Consider the following 24,330-nt stretch of genomic DNA (forward strand, 5'->3'; position numbering starts at 1 on the left):
TTCATTCAAGCAATTGGTATTCATCTTTAATTCTTCTTTTACTTTTAATTGCTTATTAATCATGTTTTCTTCATTGAATATTGTTTTTGCTTTCGTTAATATGTGTGAGTAGTTTCTTTATTCCAAGATCTAGCGGATCCCGAATATGATTAATGCATGATTTAATCCTTTAAACTCTCTAATAATAATTGCAATTGATATGCTTAATTGATTATGCTTATGCCAATACTAGATTAGGGATAATTGGTATTGTTATTAATCCTTTGTTTTAATCGCAACGGGAGTTGGATTTTGATGGATTTGAATAAATCAATTAAGGGTTTGAAGTTCATCATGGGAGTAGTTGAATGGATGATTAGGAAGTTAGAGTAATGTGCTTAAGGTCTTTAATTTACATGATTCCACGGAAGTAGGCTTGATTGTGATTAGAGAAGCCATTGATAACTCGGGAGAGACCATTGGTATTATTCATGGATTACTTTTCCTCATTAATCATTTGAATTATGTGTTAGGGGTAGAACAACTATTGCATTAATTGTATTCGTGGTGAAGCTTGATCTTGGATGTTTTTAGCATTGAATTGTCATATTGTTTAGATTTTATCGTTTTAATTAGTTTTTTTAGATATTGAGTCTTACTTATTTTATTTGGTTACTTGCTTAGTAATTGCTTGAGTCTATCTAATTAGTTGAACCATAGTCTCTTGGGATCCGACCCTTGCTTGCCCGTCTACATAGTAGTGGTCTAGTTAGGTTTATTTTTGTTAGGTACGCGACACGCCTATCAACAAGATATTATTATACGTATATAATTTTCTAAAAATAAGTTTTTTGCACTTAGGCCCTGTTCTTTTCACCTTAAAAAAACAATATTAAGTAAAAATAATTTCAGTTCAGTAAAAATAAGTTCAGTTCAGTAAAATTAATTTCAGTTCAGTAAAAATAATTTCAGTTCAGTAAAAATAAGTTTAGTTCAGTAAAATTCAGTTTTCTTAAAGAAGAATTATAAAAGAAAATCAGTAAAAATAATTTCAGTTCAGTAAAAATAATTTAAGTTCAGTAAAAATAATTTCAATTCAGTAAAATTAAGTTCAGTTCAGTAAAAATAAGTTCAGTTCAGTAAAAACAATTTCAGTTCAGCAAAATTAAGGTGAATCAAACAGGGCCTTAAACTTCTTATATTACTTGTTTTGAAAGAGTGGACGTTGTTTCTCCCATTTAAAGCTTGTTCAGTTCACCTTATTTTTGCTTATTTGATCTAGTATGATTTGATCTAAACTGGTCTAATATGATCTGATAGTCTAATTTGAGCAACTTTGACCTTATGTGTATGATAATCAATGAAGGGAAAATATATCAAGTGGGTCATGTTAGATTCGTAATAATGTATATTTTATCAATATTTTTCATAATTTTTTTCATTATAAAATTAAAGATATTTAGCGATAAAAAACCGCACATAAAATAATGATCTGATTTGAATTTATTTTTACATATCTGAACTTATTTTTTCTTTATCTCATCTGATATGAACTATTAAGTAAAATTAAAATCAACTAAACATGACCTTAAGTGATACTATTGGGGCATGGAACTCACGTGGGCAAAGCAAAAAAGAAAAGGCAACTATGAGAAGATGCGGATTGGAGAATGCCCAAAAGTGTGCATATTAAATTGTGTACATGTGTGCCCGTGTGTTTATGAATGGTAAAAATCTCCCTCTAGCTTATTTTAGCCTTGCCAAAAAGACTTTCAAACCCCACCTTTAAAAAAATCTTTTATTACTATGATATTTATCAAAATTATGGGCATGTTCACATTTACTAAACTAAGTTAAACTGAGTTGAAATGAATATTTTATGAGAGAAGAAAAGTAGAAGTTGAATTGAACTAAACTGATTGGAGCTGAACTAAACTGAACTAAGCGAAAATGAATATTTTATGAGAGAAGGAAATTAGAAGCTGAATTGAACTGAATTGATTGGAGCTGAACTGAACTAAGCTGAAATGAATATCTTATGAGAGAAGAAAATTAGAAGCTGAACTAAACTATTGGAGCTGAACTGATCTGAACTAAACCAAAGTGAAATTAAGCTGAAGTGAACAGACTCTATGTATTCTAGTAACTCTACTGTGATCAATGTTAGTGGCTTATACTTTTGATTTACAGTGGCAGAATCACGGAGGTTGGAGGTTGATCATGACCTCCCCGCTTAGTTTTAGTTATATCTATTAAATGTAGCTATTCATGATGTTAATTGTATCATGGTTGTGTTTGTTTTAGGTGAGTATTGAGATTCCATTTCAAGCTCCCAAGTTCGGTATTTGAATTGTCTAAGTTATCTAGGAAATGGCCTCAAATTCCAATATTGTACAATACATAATCAATTGACATAAAATTCACATGAATGGTGTTGTTTAGTAAGCTGATCAGCAAACAAATATTTAGAAGTATATTACTCATACTTGTTTTTGTTTGAACTTGATGAGCTCTTATTATTATATTGGAATGAATGTATGCAGTACTATATGTTTAATGTCACGAACCATCTTTCATGGTCTTTCGATTTCATCCACAATTAGTAAATTCACATTTTATCAATCAATTACGGATTCTAAACAATATTTTTTATTCGCTGTTATCAATTACGGTTGTCAAAATTTTTAAAATCAACGTGGTTCAAATATAATTTGAGGTATGGAGAATGACACATTCACACACAACATGATAAAGTAATTATCAATATAACCCTTAAAAATTATATATATATATATATATTATTTTTATATTTAAAGTAATATTACAAAGTTTTTTGCTATTAACAGTAACTCCTCTCAAACTATTTGAATATAGCCACTGAAAATAGCTAATTACGTACAAGTTGAGGTTCAATATTTATCCTCCCCCCCCCCCCCCAATTTTAACACTTCTTCTTTCTATTAAAGCTCAAGACATATACATTTGTTTATCGTGTGGGCTAGTTGAGAGAAAGGATGGAAGAGGGACACAAAGTAGGCAAGACAACTCAATAATAGACCAATAGATCCTGATTGACAATTATTCGATAATTTTTACTTTCTCTGTTTTTTTAAGTGCCCCAATTAAATTGAATATGTCAATAATTACTAGTATGTTTATTTATAAATATTAACATTGGTTAAAGTGTTGTATGTGAATAGTGCAAAAGTCAAGTCGAGACACTTAAAAAAAGCAGAGGATGTAGCTAGTTCACAAGTTGTATTGTTTTTTCTAATTAGATGATTGTAATATTGAATTGACTAGTTAACTATCTATAACAATTACCAAAGTGAAATTTATTTGGAGGGAATTTTTCCCTCTAAAAACCCATTTATTATTTATCTGTTTAATTTTATTAATTTTTTGTTTATCTTTAACATAAAAAATCTCATATATAAACCCAAATTTATATATGACAATTCTCTTTTCTATGAATTAGAATAATTTTTTTAATACTTTTCTCCATGTAATAAATTTTTATAAATTGTTTTTGAGGAAATACATTACAACAATTGAATAAACCAAATTGTTTTCTCTCATTTATTGTATTGCTCCTTATTATATGTCTTTTTAGAAAGGAAAAAAAAAAGTTGTATACAAGTTACAAAATATTTTCTTAAGCTAGATCAATAATGATTTAGCAATTTATGATGAATTTATATTGGCTAAATTGACGTAATATAAAAACATTATAGCTCGAATAGTAAAAGTACTCGATATATTATTGTTTATTGATAGATATTATTAAATGAAATGGCCAATAAAAACATTAAAATAATTTATCGTTTGGTAAATTTTTAAGTATTCTTGGTAAAGGATACATTATAGCAGAAGCTAGTATCAAAACCTACCTCAAATCATTTATTTACATTTAAAAAAAAAAAACCAAAGAGTGGAATCATAGTATATAAACTTTATATAAAAGCACTCTATACATTAATATATATACATTGAAACCTTTGTTTGCCATACTACTATACTAGTAGTATCAAGTGTTTAGTCCCACCCTAAAAATTCTTTTAACAAAGTTTTCCCCTCTCTATATCTATCTATCTCTTTCTCTTATATCTAAGTGGCTAAAATTTCCTCCATTTTCTTCTTCTCGTACCAAAATTTTCTGCTACCCTTAAATGGGTTGAAAACTTGGCAACATTATATCCATAAATCCATAATTCATCCCAACAAAAGTACCAATAATACAATTACTACCTCGTCTTTTGTCGATATTATTAAACCCCGCATGACCAAAGAAACTGGCTACTTTCGTCTCGTGCAAAGGTTTGTATTAATCTCCCACTAAATTACCATTTACTATCTTGGTAACAAAATCTTTCATTTATGTCATTACTTTGACTACAAAAATACAGACATAATAGTATGGCATATGTAACCACATAATTGTAACTCCTTTTATGTATTTTTATTTTCTTATCTTTACCCTAATTTCATTTCCTCTGTTATTTCCCTGATTTTTTTTTCCCTCTCATTCTCTGTTTTCCTCTGTTTTTTTTTAAAGAAAAAAATAATAATATTTTTGCATAATTTTTCATTCTTGAGTTAACATAAAAATTTCTCCTGTTCTTAGGAAAATCTCTTTTAAGTCAATCCGTGGCACGGAACTGTCATTTTCTCTCTAGTCCGTACAACATCGATAATAATAACAATAACAACGACGACGACAGCAACAACGCAGTATAAATCCCGATAAGCTATGTGCCCCGCGAATGATTCCGGAGCGATTATCGATAGCGAGTCGTTGATCCAACCTAGTATAGAAGATAAACAAGAATGTGATCATGATAGCAGCAATCAAAGACTTCTTCATGGCATCCTCCATCGTCTCCCATTGAGTGAGGTAATTAACAGCTTTTTTTTCGTTTTCTTTTTTAACTCTTCTATTTTTTTTAATTAAATCTTTCTTTCTTTATTAATTTACTTTTATTTATGTAATAAGTAAAAGAATTGTCAATGTGCAAGGGATTTTAAATTCCTCTAAAAAGATGTTGACTACCTCTTATTTTTATTAGGTGCAACTTTGGGGTATTATTTATAAAGTATAAAATATTTTAAAGTTGCAACTAAAAAAATCAGAGGTAGTATTTTTTTTAATATTATATGACCTTATTATGTTAATCTAATAATATTATTACATAGACTTTAGGTTTGCTCAAGAGTTTGATAAAAATCATACTTGGGCAATTTTCTTGTCACTATTCCATTAAAATTTTCTCTATATCTTACAATAAACTTCATTGTAGTTACTAAATGTAGGAAAAACCCACAACTCAATTTCAATAAAATTACCATTTACCCAAAATCACTACCAAAGCACCAAGTCGTAATTGCACATTTGCGTAACCTAAGGGGTGATTATGTCTATTGAATTTCCACGTGTGTTGTTCATTTTCAATATATCTTATAAACTTAGAAACTTCGTTAATTTTTATGAAGTATCGAGAGGTGTTTCGTGCTTGCAAAGAGTAACGATATAGATTATAGACAGAATTCGACCCCTAACCCGGCCACCCGGATACCATACCCTAGAGGCTTTATTATGGCTAAGCGCTCCTGCTCAGTAGTAGACAGCTAACGCTGTTTCCCTTTAGTCCATAAATATAAAAATGAATTTAAATACTAAATTTAGTAAACAATAAAATGGGCCATACTTTTTTTAAGAGTGGAGTAGTCCTCTAATATTCCTTCAAAATTAGACTAAGAATCTTCATTAGTAGCACTAATTGATATGAACCCATAAAAAGGAGCAACCTACTTAGTAAACTTTTTCATATTTTTAGTGTTCAAAATTATGGAACTTATTCTCTTAATTATAATTAACACTATATTACTGTACCCTTGACCTTAATTATTACCAGATTTGCCCTCTTTAATTTATCATTATTCCCATTCTATTCTAGGAGCTGGCAATGTGGGCCCTTCTTTTAGTAACTGAAATCACTTTTGTCATATTATCCATGGGCAGTTTCGTAATTTCAATTCCTGACCAAGTGGCTAGGGTGGAGTTGTGGAGGTTTCTAATGAGATGAATGAAATTAAAATTCTTTGAAGTAAGCTTAATTAATAAATTTTATGTCACAAATTTGACTAGCATATTGAGATTAATGTATAACATGTTTGAAATGAAGTCTATAATTATGTCCCTAGTAACCTTTTTTTTCCCTAACAAAGTCAACATAATAAATTTGGTGCAACTAATGGCATAAATTGGGAAAAAACTTAGGGGAGACCAAACTAATGAACTATTTACAAATATTCAATTATTCATTCATGCTTTAAATTCATCCAAACTAATAAATTATGCTTTAACTTGTTTTGCAAATATTCAATTATTCATTCATGCTTTGAAAAGTTAAACTTTTGTATTAGTGATATGAAAAGATTAGTAAATGATATTGGAGTACGGAGTATTATTTTGCCAAGTACGGAGTATCATGAAAATGTCTCTTACTCTCTTTTATGTGTATTTGTGGACATACATTTGGTCCTTAAGTAACGTGGAGACTCAAAGTATAACTACCTTTGTTTGTTTCATTATTTGCAATAAAAGTTAGAGTATTATTTGTGCGACATAAAAGATTTTCAAATACTATAATTAAGAAATTAAATGGAGTTAATACAAATTTGGTGCTATATGTGGCTTTGTCTACGCAACAAAATAAGTGGTAAGAAAATAAGAAGATCTTCAATGTGTTGGCATTAGATTAGTAACTAATAAGATAAAAATCTTTAGTAGAATCAAACCACATCATAATATTTCTCATTGTATGAAGACTAGTTAAACAACTTCTAATCTTTGTGCAATGTACCTATCAAATACAGTGTTCCTAATGATGGCATTGGTTATTCTTTCACTCAAAATTTATGAAAATGGAGAGATTTTTATATACACACAAGTGCAAAATCCACTAAGGTTATTATTTTTAAAAATATGTTAGATACATGGTACACCCAGATGCATGTAATAACATTTGCAAAATATGTTGGTACCACATTAGAATCTAATGAACTTTGGAAAATATTGTAAACAAATTACCAAACTAGTTACTGAGACATTTTCTAACAATAACGTAATTGAATTTAACTTATGATTTACTATATTTTCCATCTTGTATTATCGAACAAAATAATAAGTTAATTTAGTTTGAAAAAAAAAAATGTTGCTTATCATTGTAATTTTCTAATATACACAAGGAATAGATATTTCGTTTCTAAATACATGTAACAATTTGGCTTTTATAATTGATGAAACTAAGGGCCTGTTCTCTTCATATTATTTTCAGTTCAATTCAATACAATAAGTTCAGTTTAGTTTATTTCTTGATTTTCTTCTCTCATAAAATAAATATTCAGTTCAGTTCAGTTCAGCTCAGTATAGTCAATCAAAACAGGCCCTAACTTTGATCATCAATATCTTTATATGTAGTATTAGTTAAAAAATAGTGAACATTTTGAAAATTTACATGGAACTAATCCAACAACATTTTACATATTCCGTAATAACATAGTTTATCCATTCCGGCATTGTGAATTCACATTCTTGTATGCATTACTCGCCCTAAAAAATTAGAAAGTAAATTTAATGTGTGAACGGTGCAAACAGAATGTAAATCTAATGTGTGAGTTATTGCATGTAGTTTTAAAAAAATAACATGTATGAAATTGTTTGTATTTTTTTTTGGTGGGTAACAAGGAAATTTACTGATCCAACACCTCTCATAGGCTAGTCAACTTAATTACGTCCGTCATTGTTTGAGAGTAAAGGGAAAAAGTAAGATAATCCTCTACTTGTGACTAAATATAGGTGATGGAGTTCGAATTTATGACCTAGGAATACAACTTTCAATTTAATCTTCACAAATACAAAAATGTATAAGGCCATAAGATGCCAAGAAGCTACAGCAAAAGAAGTAGTAGAGCCCAAAAAGAGCCGCCCACCACCTATAGAGAATATCACCATTAAATCCATACACACAAATTTCTTTCTTCCCAACCCTTTTCAAGCAAGAGTATCGGCATCGAATTTCTATATTTTCCCCCCATTATATGTTTCTTAGCAATATTAAATAATTAGTTAGTTGATAATATATTAAATCCTATATTAAATCAATACTAAGTGTTCTTTAAAGCATATAAATGGGAGATATTATACTAAATGTTTTGCTAAAGCTAACATGTTAAATTATTCAACTTATTTAGTTGATGGGACAACTAAGTTAGTGGTCAACATCAAATTCAAATGCTTAAATTACAAATTAAAGTCTTTTAATAAATATATATATATAGAAGAAAGTCTATCTACCTAACAAGTTAGGTAACTAATATCAGACGTATATATCTAATGAAACAAACTATAGTTACTTTTGGGTTAAAAATAAGACACATCATCGTGTATACTCAATAGTCAACACTGTAGTATGTTCTTTTTAGTTGTCAAACTGCCAAACAATTAAATCGATTTATTAATACTTATCATTAACTAAATAAAAGAGTGAAAGATAATTAACCTAATGATGATGATTAACCAGATGATGTCATTTAGCCTTAAGCACGTGGAAGAATCGATTAACTCCTATGTTAGTATTTTTGTACACTTGACTTTTAAGACATGAGATTATTCTAAGCAAAAATATTAAAATTCAAGAATAAAATAGTGTACTTAGTTGGAAATCTAATAATCTACACGTAAGCATCACATCGTCGAGTACAAGAAACAATGCAAAGTGGAGGCAAATAGGATCTGTTGCATGTGACCACATCTATATTACTAGTTTCTTAGAAATATTTTTGGTCAATTAGATGATTGATTAACGTTTTCTCAAGATAAGAAATCCTAGACAATTTACGCTACACTGCTTCATACTATCATACATGTAATTGATAGAGTATAAAACATATTCCTGGGCCTCAACCATTAGTTTAAACTTTTGGTTGAGTTGGTCCACTAACATGGTATCGGAGCCAGCGTGACATATAGGTCACGGGTTCGAATCTCATCCACCCCCCACTTTCAAGTGGAATATTAAGCGTTGGGTATGAGGAGAGCCCATGCTGCATCCACACTAAAAATCTTGTAATTAAGAAACAATGCATTCTAATCTTTGAATAGTTTTAAGACTTGTAACCAAGTCTTTAGCAGAAACATACTAAAATGAGGATAAATTTGTATAATAAAATCACTTATTACACTTTTCAAGTCTTGGTCATGAATTGTTCATTGTATAAGTTACAACTTACAACATGTTATCAAAATGCTTGAAAAGAGTTAATAGTGCTTATGTTGTTCAACCTTAAATTAACGAAGTTTTTGCCCAACTAAAAATAAATTTCTCTATGTTTGTTGCAAGCTATATACACCCATATTGAGTTTATTCATTTAGATAGGAAGTTTCAATTAGTAATTATTAATTTTCCTTGACTTTAATTGATCTAAAAATTTGGTTGCTTTGAATTTTCTTTTTCTACATGCCACTAAGTTTCTTCCTATTACGAAAATATTTGTTTTCCTAGACAATATCTTGTCCAAAGAAACTAAGGAATCCATTTTATACACTACAAGAAAAATCACTTTTCGTAGCGATTATTTCGAAGCGATTGTTCATTCGCTACAATATGCAAGTATATGTTTGTGAAATAATTAAGGATGTCGTATCATTTTTACAATCGCCATGGTTTTCCCATATAAAATCGATACGGAAAGCATAATAATACATATCCACACTATTTTTACACATTTATATAATTTTGAGAAATCGTATCATTTACAATCGCCACTAAATCCTAAAAATCGATACGAAAAGCCTTTTCAACACTAGATATATAAATATTGTTTGACAAAGAATACATAAAATATGTCATAGCTTATTGGTGAAACATTTAATATAAAAGTTTGAGGTTGCATGTTCGAATCTTAGGTTAAAATAATCGCTACGAAAAGGTTATTTTCTTGTAGTGATATTCCAAGTTTTTTTTTAAAAAAAAAAAAGACAAAGCCAAAGGTGTCTTATATTGATAATTTTGTCCATCACATACAGAGAAACCTTACATGAGCAATGGTTCTCCCAAATCTGTTCTAAACCAAAAGGAAATACACGGGCTAAATTATGGACAATAGCATTTTCATCCCGCTTAACATGGCACCAAATAACTGAAATAAAGTGAATACTTGTGTCAATTACTAAAGATTAGTCAATAAATAATTTTTCTTTGACCCATAATAGTCAATTAATATAGGTGTATAAATGATGAGATGAATGAAGAAAACAGAAAGAAATTCACATTAGTTTTCAATCGTTACATAATACATACTACACAATTTAAATTGATATAATGTACAAATAAATGTATGTGATGTGTGCTTAAGTTAATATGGTTTTGTATAAAATGATGCAGCTTGCAGAGGACCTGAGATCACTTGGCAAAATTGTATGTCCTGTAACAACAATGACACTCTTGCTCCACTCGAAATCTGTCATCTCTATGCTATTCCTAGGCCATCTAGGAGACGCGCCACTAGCAGGAGGAGCTCTAGCTATCAGCTTTGCCAACATCACCGGCTTTTCAGTCATTAAAGGCATGAGCATGGGAATGGAACCCATCTGCTGTCAAGCTTTCGGGGCCAAGAAACTGTCAGTTATCAGCCAAACCTTTCAAAGAACACTCTGCCTACTACTACTTGCCGCGATTGCAATATCCTTCCTCTGGCTCAACATGGAGCCTATCCTCTTGTTTCTTGGCCAGGATAAAGATATAATCGATGTTGCTAAACTCTACTTGCGATTCTCTATCCCCGAGCTTATTGCTCAGGTTCACCTCCACCCCTTAAGGTCCTTCCTTAGGACACAATGCATCACTAAACCATTAACTATTGCTACTACAATATGCCTAGTTTTACATCTTCCAATCAACTACTTTTTTGTTATATACCTTAAATTAGGTGTTAAAGGTGTTGCACTAGGATCGGCGTGTAACACCATTAACTTGGACCTCAGTATCTTCATCTACCTTCTTTGCTCGAATATGGAGCCTAAGCCGTGGCACGGTCTAACTTTGTTCTCCCCATTTCAAGGTTGGAAAATGGTGCTAAGTTTAGCATTACCAAGTGTGTTATCTGTGTGCTTAGAATGGTGGTGGTATGAAATTATGCTCTTCCTCTGTGGACTGTTGCAGAATCCTAAGGCCAGTGTCGCGGCAATGGGGATACTTATACAGACAACAGGGCTTCTGTATGTCTTTCCACACGCGCTAAGCATGGGCCTGTCAACGCGTATAGGCCATGAGTTGGGTGCTAGCCAGCCTACTAAGGCACAACGATTGGCTGTGCTCGGGTTAGTTTCAGGCCTAACTATGGGTGTGACAGCTTTCGGGTTAACTATAGTGGTGAGATCAGTCTGGGGGAAGATGTACACTTCAGACCCTGACATTCTGTCATTAATTTCTGTGGCACTTCCTGTTTTAGGATTCTGTGAGATCGGAAACTGTCCTCAGACAGCTGCTTGTGGGGTTTTGACAGGATCAGCAAGGACTAAAATCGGGGCTAAAATAAACCTTGTCGCGTTCTATTTGGTTGGCTTGCCTGTTGCTGTTGCAATGGCATTTTGGCTCAAGGTTGGGTTCATTGGTCTATGGTTTGGATTAGCTGCAGCTCAAGCCGCGTGTATGTTCATGATGATATACACGTTGATTAGGACCGATTGGAAACACCAGGCTAAGAGGTCTGAAGAGTTAACACAAGATGCTGAGGAGGAAACTGAGGACTTGGAAACAGGACTGTTATCTTGAGGATTTTTGGGTTAATATGGGAAATTAAGTAAATATGAATTAATCTTTTTTGGGGTGCAATTATTTTGGAGGAGATTAATTGCTGAGACGGTCTCAGCTATCCAAAGGGAAGGCAAAATAATAACAATGGCTTTCATATAGAGATGAATGATTGATTATACAACAATTTTTAACACTAACATTTTGTACAGGCAAATACCGCCTTCTTTACATTATTGCTTCCCTAGCAGAGTAAGGGAGTGTACCATCTCTTGCATTTATTTTGAGTATAGAAATTTGCATTATTTGAAGTTGATTTTATGTGAGTTTATGTACGAATTGGCTATTTAGATACTTACATGTACAAAAGGATGCAAGTTTATCTCTGAATTGCCTTAAAACAAGATTATTGTACCACAAACTCTTACGAGTAATCCATGATAGATGTAGAAGAGACGTGCTCCAGTAAATTGTCTAAAATAAGGTATACCACGTACCATACATTGGTATACCTTCCATTTTGTAGACCTGAAGGATCAATAGAACTTTCTTTTCGTACTTAAAATTTTGTCGGAAGCCAAATTTGACAGTCTTTATGTTTATTAGATTACAGCAATAGTAAAATTAAAATTTTTGATCGTATTGAGTTCTGATTTGTGTATATAATATAATAATCTTTCAATAGCTTATGAAGTTTTTGGAGAACATAATTCATAAGTACTTCGTTTAATGCATGGAAGGAAAACAAATGGGTTAAATAATAAGGCCTTAACAGTCAAGCCCAATCAAAGAAGAATTTCCAAGCTTCTTGGGCTCATTAATTATGGTCTAGATAAACAAATACAGTAGAATAAATCGAGAGGCCCAAGAAGAATGAAACGAAACAAGTGACGGTGTGAGTGTTTGAGTAAATAATTTATACAGTATATAAAGATTATAAACGGCATAGTAAAGACTAAGGTATTGTTCTGTTCACCTTATTTTCACTTAGTTCAGGGTTAGTAAGTTCAAATTAGTTCAGATAAGGGTTAATAAGTTCAGGAAAAATAAGTTCAGATAAGTTGTGATAATTAGGGCTGCCAAGTTTATTTTATAACTAAAATCATATAAGTTCAGATTAATAAAAATTAGGTGAATAGAACACATCCTAATTGTAAAAAGTAAGACATACTAGGACCGGCAATTTCACCCGAACCCATAGATAACCAAATCATCCGCCCGATTAAATGGATGAAAACCTGACAAAACACGGATTTTATATGGATGGTGGATGGATCGGATCGGATTTGGGTGGAGCGTCATCCATCTATCACCTGACCCATCCATCCACTTATAATTTTAAAAAATTTACAAATGATTTTTTTACCTACTTGTAATACTAAAAAAGCAAATACTTTATATATAGAAGTAATATTACTTACTCTTTGTATAATAATGTGAATATTGGGAAATTTAAAGATTTTGTCAACTACATATCAAATTCTTAGTTTATGTATATTAGTGTTAAAAATAAACGATGGTGTATTTAAGTATTTTATTTCACCCGATTCATCCGCTGATGATGGATGGGTTGGATGTAGATGAAAAGTTAAATGGTTGGATGACGGATGGATTCTTAGGGGATGAAGGAATTGAGCTCCACCTGATCATTGCCATCCCTATACATGACTAAACAAAATAAAACAAAGGAGTATTATGAATTCGAGAGAGTACAAATTGATAGTTGCTACAATGGTGATTGGGGCTGCACTTGGTTGGGAGGACCGCGTGTTCGATCCTCTACAACAATAATTGGGAGGAGATTGTAACCTACCCTCCCAGTCGAGCCCCAATTCCGGATTATCCCAAAGGGTGAACAAAAATAAATAAATAAATATTGAAAGAGTAGAAGAAAAAAAATATATTATAACGTGTTAAATGGTAAATAATTTTATTTGCGCTAATGGGTATTAATCAGGTTCTAAGCATGTACAGGATGACCGATCGCTCAAAGCCCCAGGTGAAATAAGACCCATAAAGTTTTTTAGATAAAATTGATAATTTAGTACTCCAAAGTATTTTTTGTTGATATTAATCATACGAAATATTTATATAGATACAAAAAATTATTTTATGGCCGATAATTTGACAAAATTGCATCAAATCATTTTTAGTGTTAACACTTGTAGTCTCACCTCTTGTATAATAACATAAACTAGCTTTTAAGTTTGGGCAATGTCTTGATAGTGTTCATTTATTAATATTTTCTTTTGCTTCAAAGTTTAAAATCTAATATTGCATTGTTTAGTGTTAAAATTTACATGTATAAACTTGAGATTCTATGACCAAATATAGAACCACTACTTGAAAGTTGAAACTACTCACCTACCCCAAAAAGGCAAAAACCACCACCGACCACCGAAATGTAGGTAGAACTAAAATTCAGACCATTATTCTATACAAATTCTAAAATTGGCCTACCTATCACAGTAATTAAATCAATCTCTTTGCCAAGCCAATTTGTGTCTTTGTGAGGAGGGGACGAGAAATTAAATCTAATATATTTAAGTTATAAAAGCCTTTATATTTTGTAAATGAATTAAACCGAACAAAAATATGTAGAGAAAACTGGCTGAATTAAATAAACTAAAATAAACTAAGCTAAACTAAATGTAAAGAGGAATATTGCTGAATTATATCATTGTTATGTTTTTTTTAATTGCGTAAGATAATAAGAGGCAAATTTATTAATATATATACTCAATTGTTTAATATAAAAAATAAAGTTCATCGTATGCTGGAAAGAATTGAAGGAACAATGGAGGGAAATAGAGAGCATAGACAGTGAATTTGAAACCTATGACCGAAAGAAAGAAAATAGAGAAAATCTATCGGTCAAGATCATAATCTATCAACACTATGTTAATAATTTAGTGTGTTATTATAAAGTATATCTCTAAGTACATACTAGTATAATAATTTGGTGTACCATTATAATCACATTTTCTCTCTCCTCATTCTCTTGGTTAGAGTTTGCTACAAGAAGAAACGGGAACATGTTGAGGAGATTGCTTTTTACTATACTACACAAATTTTATTCATTTTTTCGCCTTTTAAGCACACAAAGAAACAAACTAGTAATGTCCCACGTTTTCCTTGAGGAATATAATAAGTGAAATTGTCATATCATTAATCCACATCAAAGAATTAGACGACTTTTGCCTCACAAAGAGACATTGTTTCAGACATGTCATCTACTAGATTGTAACGTCTCTCTTGCATATCTATATTATTGTTTTTGAATAATAATTATGATTTCTCTTTTGCCACATATAGTATATGTTTATAATAAAGGTAATATGAAGGCAACTGGATTAACGATGTTAGGACAATAACAATAATAAGGATCTGTTCTCTTCAGCTGATTTTCAATTTACTTTAGTTCATTTTCTAATTTTATTCTCTTATATAATATCCAGCTCAGTAATTCAGTTTAGTAATGGTCCTCATAACCCCAATGCATATACCTTTGAACAATCTTATATATTGTTGATAATAACTAGATGAGGGGTTTGTATGATGATGATGTGACAATTGAACAGATTAAATCCCTCTAAAATCTGATCTAAAAGCTAAAAAAAAAACTTTTTTTTCTTTTTATCTCCACAATGAAATCTAAAATGCAATATTTTTCATGTAGGAACCGGATTAGATTATATTATAAAAGTTCTTTAAAAAAAAATTGTTTTATGATTTATATCAGTCTTTAATTTCTTATTACATGTCAATCCCAATAGGAGAAAATTATTGAAAGTAATAGACTCACTAAACTTCTGAAAGGGTTTTACATGTCTAGAAATCAAAGTCGATTAGGAATATTAAAAATGATTCATGTTAGAGGACCAACTCAACCAAAATCTTAAGCTGATGGTTGAGGCCCAGAAATATGTTTTTATACTCTATCAATTCATAACCCTTTAAATCAAAATATTTAAACCAACTAATGACTCAAATCGATTAATTAACGAGTTTGCTCTAAACGATAATTAATTATGAATGGTAAGTACCAAAAGCAACATATATTATTAGGACAACGAAATATTTATGGGAAGATATAAATTTAGAAGCAAGTAAAATTTAATTTCTTATATTTGAAATATCAACCTCCTAAACTTTGCTCGTACCAATAATACTATGCTCATTGTTGACCAAAGATATCGACAATTGTTTACTTCCTTTGTAACCAATGGTATTAGTAGTTATAAGCAAGTTATAAAGTATAGTTTAATTTTCATAAACAAGTTTAACGACTATTAGAAAATGATGTACTCAAACTCAATAGTTTATTTCAACAATTTAGGCTTATAAACTATGGGGTATAAACGCGTAAGGTACAATGTCATTGACAAATTACGCTACATATAATTGTCAAAAGTCAGTAGCATATTTCTATTTTATTTGACATCATAAACAACTTATTTTGACCAATTTTGGTCTTCAAAATATTAAGTTGACCAGCAAACCAAATTTATTCACATTCTTCTATCGAATAAAGGGTCTACATTTTTCAAGATCTCAACTACTTGAATTAATCTTCCAACAACATTCTACTCAAGTACTTTTGTAGTTTTGTAAATGTACTTGTGCCAAAAACAGGAAAAAATGGAGTTAGCAACCTCTTCTTGCTTGTTGCTTAGCGTTATGTAAATAATGAGAGTACTAGATGATTCTTAGAAAAAAGTTGTTTATTTGGACATATGCTTAATACTACGTAGAAGAATATACTCCATAAGAATTACTCCGTGTAAACTATGGCTAAGAGTCTGTTCACATTTACTGAACTGAATTGAGTTGAACTGAACTGAACTGATTGGAACTGAATTGAACTGAACTGATTGGAGCTAAACTGAACTGAATTGAAATGAATATTTTATGAGAGAAGAAAATTGGGAGCTGAACTGAACTGATTGAAGCTGAACTGATTGAAGCTGAACTAAAATTAAGTAAATGTGAACAGACCCTAAGTTCCTTAAGCTACACAAAGAAGCCTTATAGCTCAAATGTCAAAAGCACTCTTAAAAGAAAGTACAATATCCTTACCATGCATAAGTAGTCGGTTTGAAAATCAAACTATTTGTCTTTGAATATACTACAGGATAGACCAGACAATACCATTGTCGGCTTTGTATCCCATATTCCATTGATCTTGGGAAATGAGCAGAATGACATAGAATACACAAGTTTTGGCAAGCAACAAATAAATCGAGCTCAACAGAACACCAATAGTTACGAACAGTATGAAACATATTTTGCTTAATTGAAATCTATTTAGTATCAAAATGTAGCTTTATTAGTGCTAATCAAAATTTAGTATTTGTTGGTATCCAATTGTTACCAAAAATATAACTTAGTATAAACAAGTTTCCGCTAAAGTATTTAATGAGTCGCGTTACTAGACAGACTTTCTCATATAATGAGAGGGTAGAGTTGTAGAGAGGCATATCTTGCACCATTACAATTTACAAGTTACAATATGTTATACTTTGTCTTACCATTTAACCATCTGACAAATTATGTAATGGCCAACGAATTCATACTTGTGTTTATTGTAGGTAATGATGGAACTTTTGTTTTCGCTGGAGTACTTATTTCAGGGTTGCTTAGTCGGTCAATTAGCGTGTTTTCTATGTGAGGGTAACTCTTAACAGACCAAATAACCCCTGACCGATCGAGTAACCTCGGAATAAGTAACTCTTGAATTAGCAGCCTCAACCACATAGGGTGACCAACTACATATAAGAATATTATTTAAGATAATTAGATGGAGTAGTATTAATATATTCAGTTCTACACAAAGTCTTATATATGGCTGGCCACACGGTGTGGCCATCCATTATGAAGGTTACTTTGTTAGTGTTATACGGGTTACACGTTCAGTTTTACAAGGGTTACTTTGTCAGTATAATAGGGGTTACTTGGTGTTAGGAAGATATGATAGAATATTTACAATATCTTATAGTTAGGAAAGATATAATTCTTAGCTATATTTATGTTATTATCTTAGGCTAGGATATTTAGTTTCCTAGTTTATGATTATCTTTGATATTATCTTCCTTGTGGCTCAAGGAGATCTCTTGTATAAATATTGGTCTTGATTGAATGAGAAGGACAAGCTATTGAATCATAATATTATCACTTGGTCAGTATTACAAGGGGTTATCGGGTCATTGTTACAGGGGTTACTTTGTTTTTTAATAAATGGCTACATAGTGTGGCCGGCCACACACAAGACGCACTGTCAATTCTAAAGTGAACAAAGAGCTTTTATCCAATCCTTTCTCCATCTATAAGTTTGATACTTATCCGGTGGTTATACTAATGTAATGCAATCCATTGTATGTAACAACTTATAATTAACGATTGGGCATAATCATTGTTAAATGCTTAATAATGGGGCTTCTTATCAGAAAAATAAAACTGTATAAAATATAGCAAAAGTTCTTTTAAATGGGCATTATAATTATAAATTTATAACTACTAACAAGTCACAATTTAATACATGGGTAAGTTAATTATTTAATTAGGACATTCTCAAATGAGCTTATAAAATATACAAAATGTTTAATTAAAGCCGGTGTACAATAAATTAGTGAATGGCGGAAGTTGTGGAAACCAATAACTGCCAATTATGTGGTCCCGCACGTGCAAACTCATGATTGCGAAAATAAAACTGCCAACAAAAAGCACTTTCTCTCTCTTCCTCATTCATTCACTCACCAGCTTCTTTCTCTCTCCTCGTTTTTACTCTGAATTGGCGATTTCTCTCTCTAAAACTTCCTATTTCGAGCGTTTTCTCTCTCCTCCATTGTTGATTTTCTAGCTTTTTCTTTCTTCTCTTTCACTTGTGAAGTTGTTATTTGCTTAATTCAGGTTCGTTTACTTATTTTTTGAGATTTTTGTTAGTTTAAGTTGTTTTGATTCTTCAATTTTTAGGTTTTTTTATTTTGATTTTGTTTTCGATTTTCGTAGTGTTTGATTCTGCAATGGTGAAGAAGAAGATTACAAAGAAGGCTGTAGATGCTGAAGAAGGTGTGTTTACTTAAATTTTTCATCATTTTTCAAATTTTTCAGTTGAACTTTCGCTTATATATGTCGAATTAGTAGTGCATGTTATTTTTTTATAGTTTTCAGTTGATTTTTTATGCATATTATGATAATTGAATTTGAATTTTGAAGTTATTATGTTTAATTTTGCGTTATTTTATTGTTCATTGTATATAATTGATTCAAAATTTGTTATACATGTGTTGTGGTGTTGTTATATGTGAAACAAATTTTGCATGTTTGTTTTCAGAACTTTATTTTATTCATTGCTTATTATTCTTCAAATTTTGTATGTTAGGTTTTAGTCAGAGAATGCTAATTAAACTGATTATTGGTTTAGGTTTTATGTTTTAGTTAGATTATGAGTATAGTAGGCATATCTGCATTGTGTTTGTGCATCTGTGTTTGATTAACATGCATATGTGCATTGCTCATTGTGTTTGAGTAATAGACATATGTGTCATATATATGCTTTGACAATGTTCACTTTATGATGTTAAAAGGGTGACTTTATGCTGTTAAAAGAGTCACTGTATGTTGTTAAATGAGTAACTTTTTCAGTTAAAAGGGTCACTTTTTGCATATAAAAGGGTCACTTTATGCATATAAAAGGGTCACTTTATGCATATAAAAGGGTCACTTTATGTTGTTAAAAGGGTCACTTTATGCATATAAAAGGGTCACTTTATGCTGTTAAAAGGGTCACTTTGTGATGTTAAAAGGGTTACTTTGTGCTGTTAAAAGGGTCACTTTATGCATTTAAAAGTGTCATTTATGCACATTATTCTATATTTTTCCATGAGTAATTTCTGAATTTGTAATTATTTCACTGTAATAATTAAATACAGTTGGTTCAATAGGTGGTTATCGTTATAAAATGCCTACAAAAGGAAAAGGAAAGCCTAAAGAGCATGTTAAGGCTAAACCAGTACCAAAAAAGACCTAGATAGCTCCTGAGAAGAGCAAAGCAGTACCTAAAAAGGCTGTGAAAATTCCTGAGAAGGGCTTAATTATTTCTAAGAGTGACAAACCAGAGTCTGAGAAGGCCAAAATAGTTCCTAAGAAGGCTAAAATTGTACCTAAGAAAGCTAATACAGTGGAAGATTCTGATTATGAAATGCTTTCTGATTCTGATTCTGAATCTTTTGTGTAAGTATACATATTTTTTTTTTACATTTTTAATTATATTTTGTTTTTATTTTATATTGTTTTAGTTACATTTTCTTTCTTTTTTTTTCTATGTAGGGAGCAAAGAAGCTTGATTGCAAGATGTAGACCCTATTCATTGGAAATTTTGCTGCAGAACTTTAGTCCTGAGCAAAAACAGGCTGTTGAAGAAATTGGTTTTGGAGGTTTATTACATCTTAAATTGAAAACTCTTAATCGTCAAATGCTACCTTGGCTTGTTGAAAACTTCAATGCTGGTAGCTGCATGTTTACCATCGCTACTAGTAAAGAATTTGTTGTTACTAGAAATGATATATGCGATGTGTTTTGCTTGCCTTTGAGTGATATTTGCGTTCCTGAACTTAATAAAAATTCTGAAGATGAAAGTGTAGATAAACGTATCATTCAGACATGGAGATCTGATTATGGTCTTTCTGGTAAGCAACCTCTTCATTTGTCGAAATTGGAGTCTCGGATGGTTGATTTGGTTGATGGAGGGGAAGAATTTAAGAGGTGTTTGGTTCTTCAAGCTATGTCTAGCTTTTTAGCTCCTACTACTAATAGGACTGTTTCATTGAAGTTGCTGAAAGCTGTTGAAAAATTTGATGAAATTAAAACTTTCGATTGGTGTTCATATGTTTTGAAAAAGTTAAAGAAGGCTGTTCAGAAGTATAAGGATGATGAAACTGCTCAAAATGTTAGTGGTTGTTTGCTGGCTTTGCAAATTATGTATTTTCATCGTCTAAATTTTCAAGGTGAAAAGGAAAGTAGTACTCTTCCTGTGATTCAACATTGGACGGATGTAAAGATTAAGAAGCGGATTAAGTTAGAGATCAAAGCTGGTGGTTATGGGCAGGGACCGTTGGATACTTTTACATATCCTGTGTCACGGCTTAATTTTAGGGAAACTGTTTTTAAGCCAACTCCTACTTTGGGTTATGATAAGGGTGCTTCTACAAGTGGTACCACTGGTCGCATTGTTGCATTTGAGCTTCCAGAAGGTATTATGACTGATGAAGAAATTAAAAAAATTTCAACTGATGTAAGTGTTCTGTTTTCTTATATGTTTAGTTATTATTGCTTTTTGTGTACAAAAATTACCCTTTTGTGTACAAAAGTTACCCTTTTTGTGTACAAAACTTACCCTTTTTGTGTACCAAAGTTACCCTTTATTTGCACCGAAGTTACCCTTTATATGCATTAAAGTTATCTTAAATATTAAGTTAAAAGGGTTACTTTATTCATACGAAAGGGTAACTTTTTTCATTTAAAATGGTCACTTTATGCATTTAAAAGGGTCACTTTTAGCATATATTTAGATTTCCTACTTATTTTATTATTTTTATTTGTAACATTTTTTTTTCTTTGTTCATATGTTTGTAGGTTGTTCATGAAATGTTTCTTTTGTTTAAAAGAAATATGGATGTTTTATTATTTGTTCAGTCAACTGGTTTTCAAACCTTGAATGATCTGATTACTTCTCGCAGAAGTGTTTCATTATCTTCTAATGATTCTGTTTCAGTTTCTCAAACTAAACTGCTACTCTCTGATCCTCATTATCTGAAGATTTTAGATGGTTTAATTGATGAGTGTAATAAAATGAAGTCTGTACATGATTTGTTTCGCGGTTTTTATGAACCTACAGAAGGTAACAAGATGTTGTTCCTGAAAAAGAACCTGCACAAGGTTTTAATGAAAATATTCCTAAGGATGATGACAATGGTCATGGAAAAATAGTTAATGAAGGCCTTAATGGTTCTGGACCTTCTGCTATCATTCCTGGTCCTACTGAAAATATTCCTGTTGGGCATATTGATCAAAATGAACCTCCTCGACGTATCTTCAGAGCAAATAAATCTCTATGCTCTCTGGACTGTGGACCAGTAGGTGTGCAGGTGCCTTTTGTAACTCTTTTTGTAAAGAGCAATGCTCGGATTTTCAAGAATTTGTCTCAGTTACATTTGGAAATTCTCGATTATTGTTTGCGGAAGGATGTTTCAATGGATAGAAAGTTAAGTGTCCTTTTTTATTATAATTATTTTTTTATCTGTTTTTTTTCTTATATTTTTTTGTTTTTTTTTAAATGTTGATCTTATTTTTTATTGTTTCAGTGAGAGCCTTGTTACTTTTGGAATGAACTTTTTAATTCCAAGAGAAGACATGGTGTCCCTTGTTGCTCCACTCAGGATTCGATGGTGCGTTATTGATTGCTTCTGTTTGTATTTGAATGAGAAAACATGTTTTCAGGCTACTGGTCCTCGAAAATTCTTCTTCGGTGTTAGGCAGAGTGTAAGTTATTTCATTCTTTTTTTTTTTATATCTTAACACATTTACTTTATATATATATATATATACTATTGAGATCTTATACTTTAATAGTTTGCATTCTTGCATGTTTGTGACAATATTGGCAAAGGTAACATTTCTAGTGTTGTTAAGGATTTGCACGACCTATGGGAAGGTTGGGTTAGATATGAGAATCCAGAATGTGATATAATGGATGTTGATCTGGTATATTTATTCTAAACTTAGTGTAATAAATTTTAAAGAGTTCTGTTTATGATATGCTCTGTTTAAATCTCTTTTAATTTTGCTCTTTCAGATCTATTTTCCTGTTGTTATTGAGAATCACTACATTTTGTATGTTATTGATCATACAAAAGAGTTGGTATATTATCTTGACAACATTATCTGGACTGATTTTGCTCTTGTTTATACAAAAGAATTGTGTTCAAAGATGGTATGTTTGTGTTTGTTTTTTTGTTATGTTACAGTTGATTCATTGTTTCCATTTTAACTTTTTTGATTTTAATGTATTCTAAACTTTTATATTTTATGTCAGTGTGTTCAAATGGGTGCTTTTCTTGGCAAAAGAAATCATCCAAAGAGTTCTCAGCTACCTTCTTATGGTTTTGAAGTTGTTGAGTTGGAATGGAGAAAAGAAAAAGTTGACAATTTGGACTATGGGGTCTTTGTCATGTATCACATGCTCCATTTTGTTGGCGAATCGTTTAAATTAAATGAACTCAAAACAGTAATTATCTACATAGTTTCTGTAGTTTTTTTCTTTCTAATGCTTTTATTAATTACATATTGATAATTTTTTTTTTTTTGCTGTTGTGAGATTAATGGAAGGAAATTTTACGAGGAGAGATCTGTACCACACTGGTGCTGTGTGATTTGAATGAATCTAGGAACGATGTGTTGTCAGAATTACACAAGTTCAACGAGAAGAAGAAAGATCCTGCTTATGTCAATGGAATTGAAGAAAGATTAAAGGCTGCAATTGTTGCGAAGAAGAAGAGAGAAACAGAAGAAAGAAAAATGGCAGCAGAAGCAGAAGTAAAGGCAGAGGGAGAAGAGGAAAAGACCAAAGGAAAAAGGGCAAAAAAGTTTACTCCTTCTAAATAGTGAAATAATTGATAGTTGTTAGCTGATTAGGTCAGGGGTTTTTTTTTAACAATGAAAAACTTAATGTTTGTGCATACATTAAGTTCAATGATGTAATTAAACTTAGTTTAAAGTCTTTAGTTGTTTTTTTGGAATACTGATGTATGTGCATACATAAAGTAATTAAAAGGTTTATTTTTATGTTTTTTATGGGGTAACTTTTATGCAGAAAAGGGTAACTTTTATTTATAGAAAGGGTAACTTTTATTTACAGAAAGGGTAACTTTTAAGCAAGAAAACGTAGATTTTATTGTTAGAAATGGTAACTTTAGCTATGAAAAGGGTCACTTTTATGTAGAAAAAGGTTCACTTTTATGTAAATGGTTTATTATGTGAAAAGGGTCACTTTTTTCTGTAAATTAAAAGGGTCAGGGGTTTTTTTTCTGTTTTTTATGGGGTAACTTTTATGCAGAAAAAGGGTAACTTTTATTTATAGAAAGAATAACTTTTAAACAAGAAAAATGTAGACTTTATTTTTAGAAAGGGTAATTTTAGCTATGAAAAGGGTCACTTTTATTTAGAAAAAGGATCACTTTTATTCATGAAAATAATTACTTTTATGTAAATGGTTTATTATGTGAAAAGGGTCACTTTTTTCAGTAAATTAAAGGTTCACTTTTCTGTTAAAAGGGTCACTTTTTGCTTAAAAAAGGTTCATTTTTTTTGTTAAAAGGGTCACTCTTAATTTAAACGTTTAACTAAATAAAGATATGCTAATAATAGTGTCAATCACATATTCATTAAACTAGTCACATAGTAAAAAAATATATATATATATATATAGTTTTAGAATACAAATTACATTAATTTTTAAAATAAAATGATCTAAAAAAATTC

At 30.9% G+C, this 24,330-nt stretch overlaps 1 protein-coding gene across 1 annotated transcript; it reads left to right on the forward strand.

The window, feature by feature from the left end:
* Positions 1 to 3,990: 3,990 nt before the first annotated feature.
* LOC110690664 (protein DETOXIFICATION 53-like) lies at positions 3,991 to 12,340 on the forward strand. Its single transcript, XM_021867518.1, has 3 exons — positions 3,991 to 4,296; positions 4,604 to 4,873; positions 10,426 to 12,340. The coding sequence occupies exons 2-3, from the start codon at positions 4,730 to 4,732 to the stop codon at positions 11,812 to 11,814; spliced, it is 1,533 nt and encodes a 510-aa protein (XP_021723210.1). The 5' UTR covers positions 3,991 to 4,296; positions 4,604 to 4,729; the 3' UTR covers positions 11,815 to 12,340.
* The last annotated feature ends 11,990 nt before the right edge of the window (positions 12,341 to 24,330 follow it).

Source organism: Chenopodium quinoa, unplaced genomic scaffold, assembly GCF_001683475.1.
Source record: "Chenopodium quinoa cultivar QQ74 unplaced genomic scaffold, ASM168347v1, whole genome shotgun sequence".
Taxonomy (NCBI): Eukaryota; Viridiplantae; Streptophyta; class Magnoliopsida; order Caryophyllales; family Amaranthaceae; genus Chenopodium; species Chenopodium quinoa.

What these genes read in the sequence shown, in the direction of transcription:
- LOC110690664 (XM_021867518.1), top strand. Translation starts at nt 4,730, where the DNA reads ATGTGCCCCGCGAATGATTCCGGAGCGATTATCGATAGCGAGTCGTTG. An exon ending in ATCGTCTCCCATTGAGTGAG is followed by an intron (nt 4,874 to 10,425) that starts GTAATTAACAGC and finishes AAAATGATGCAG; the next exon opens with CTTGCAGAGGACCTGAGATC.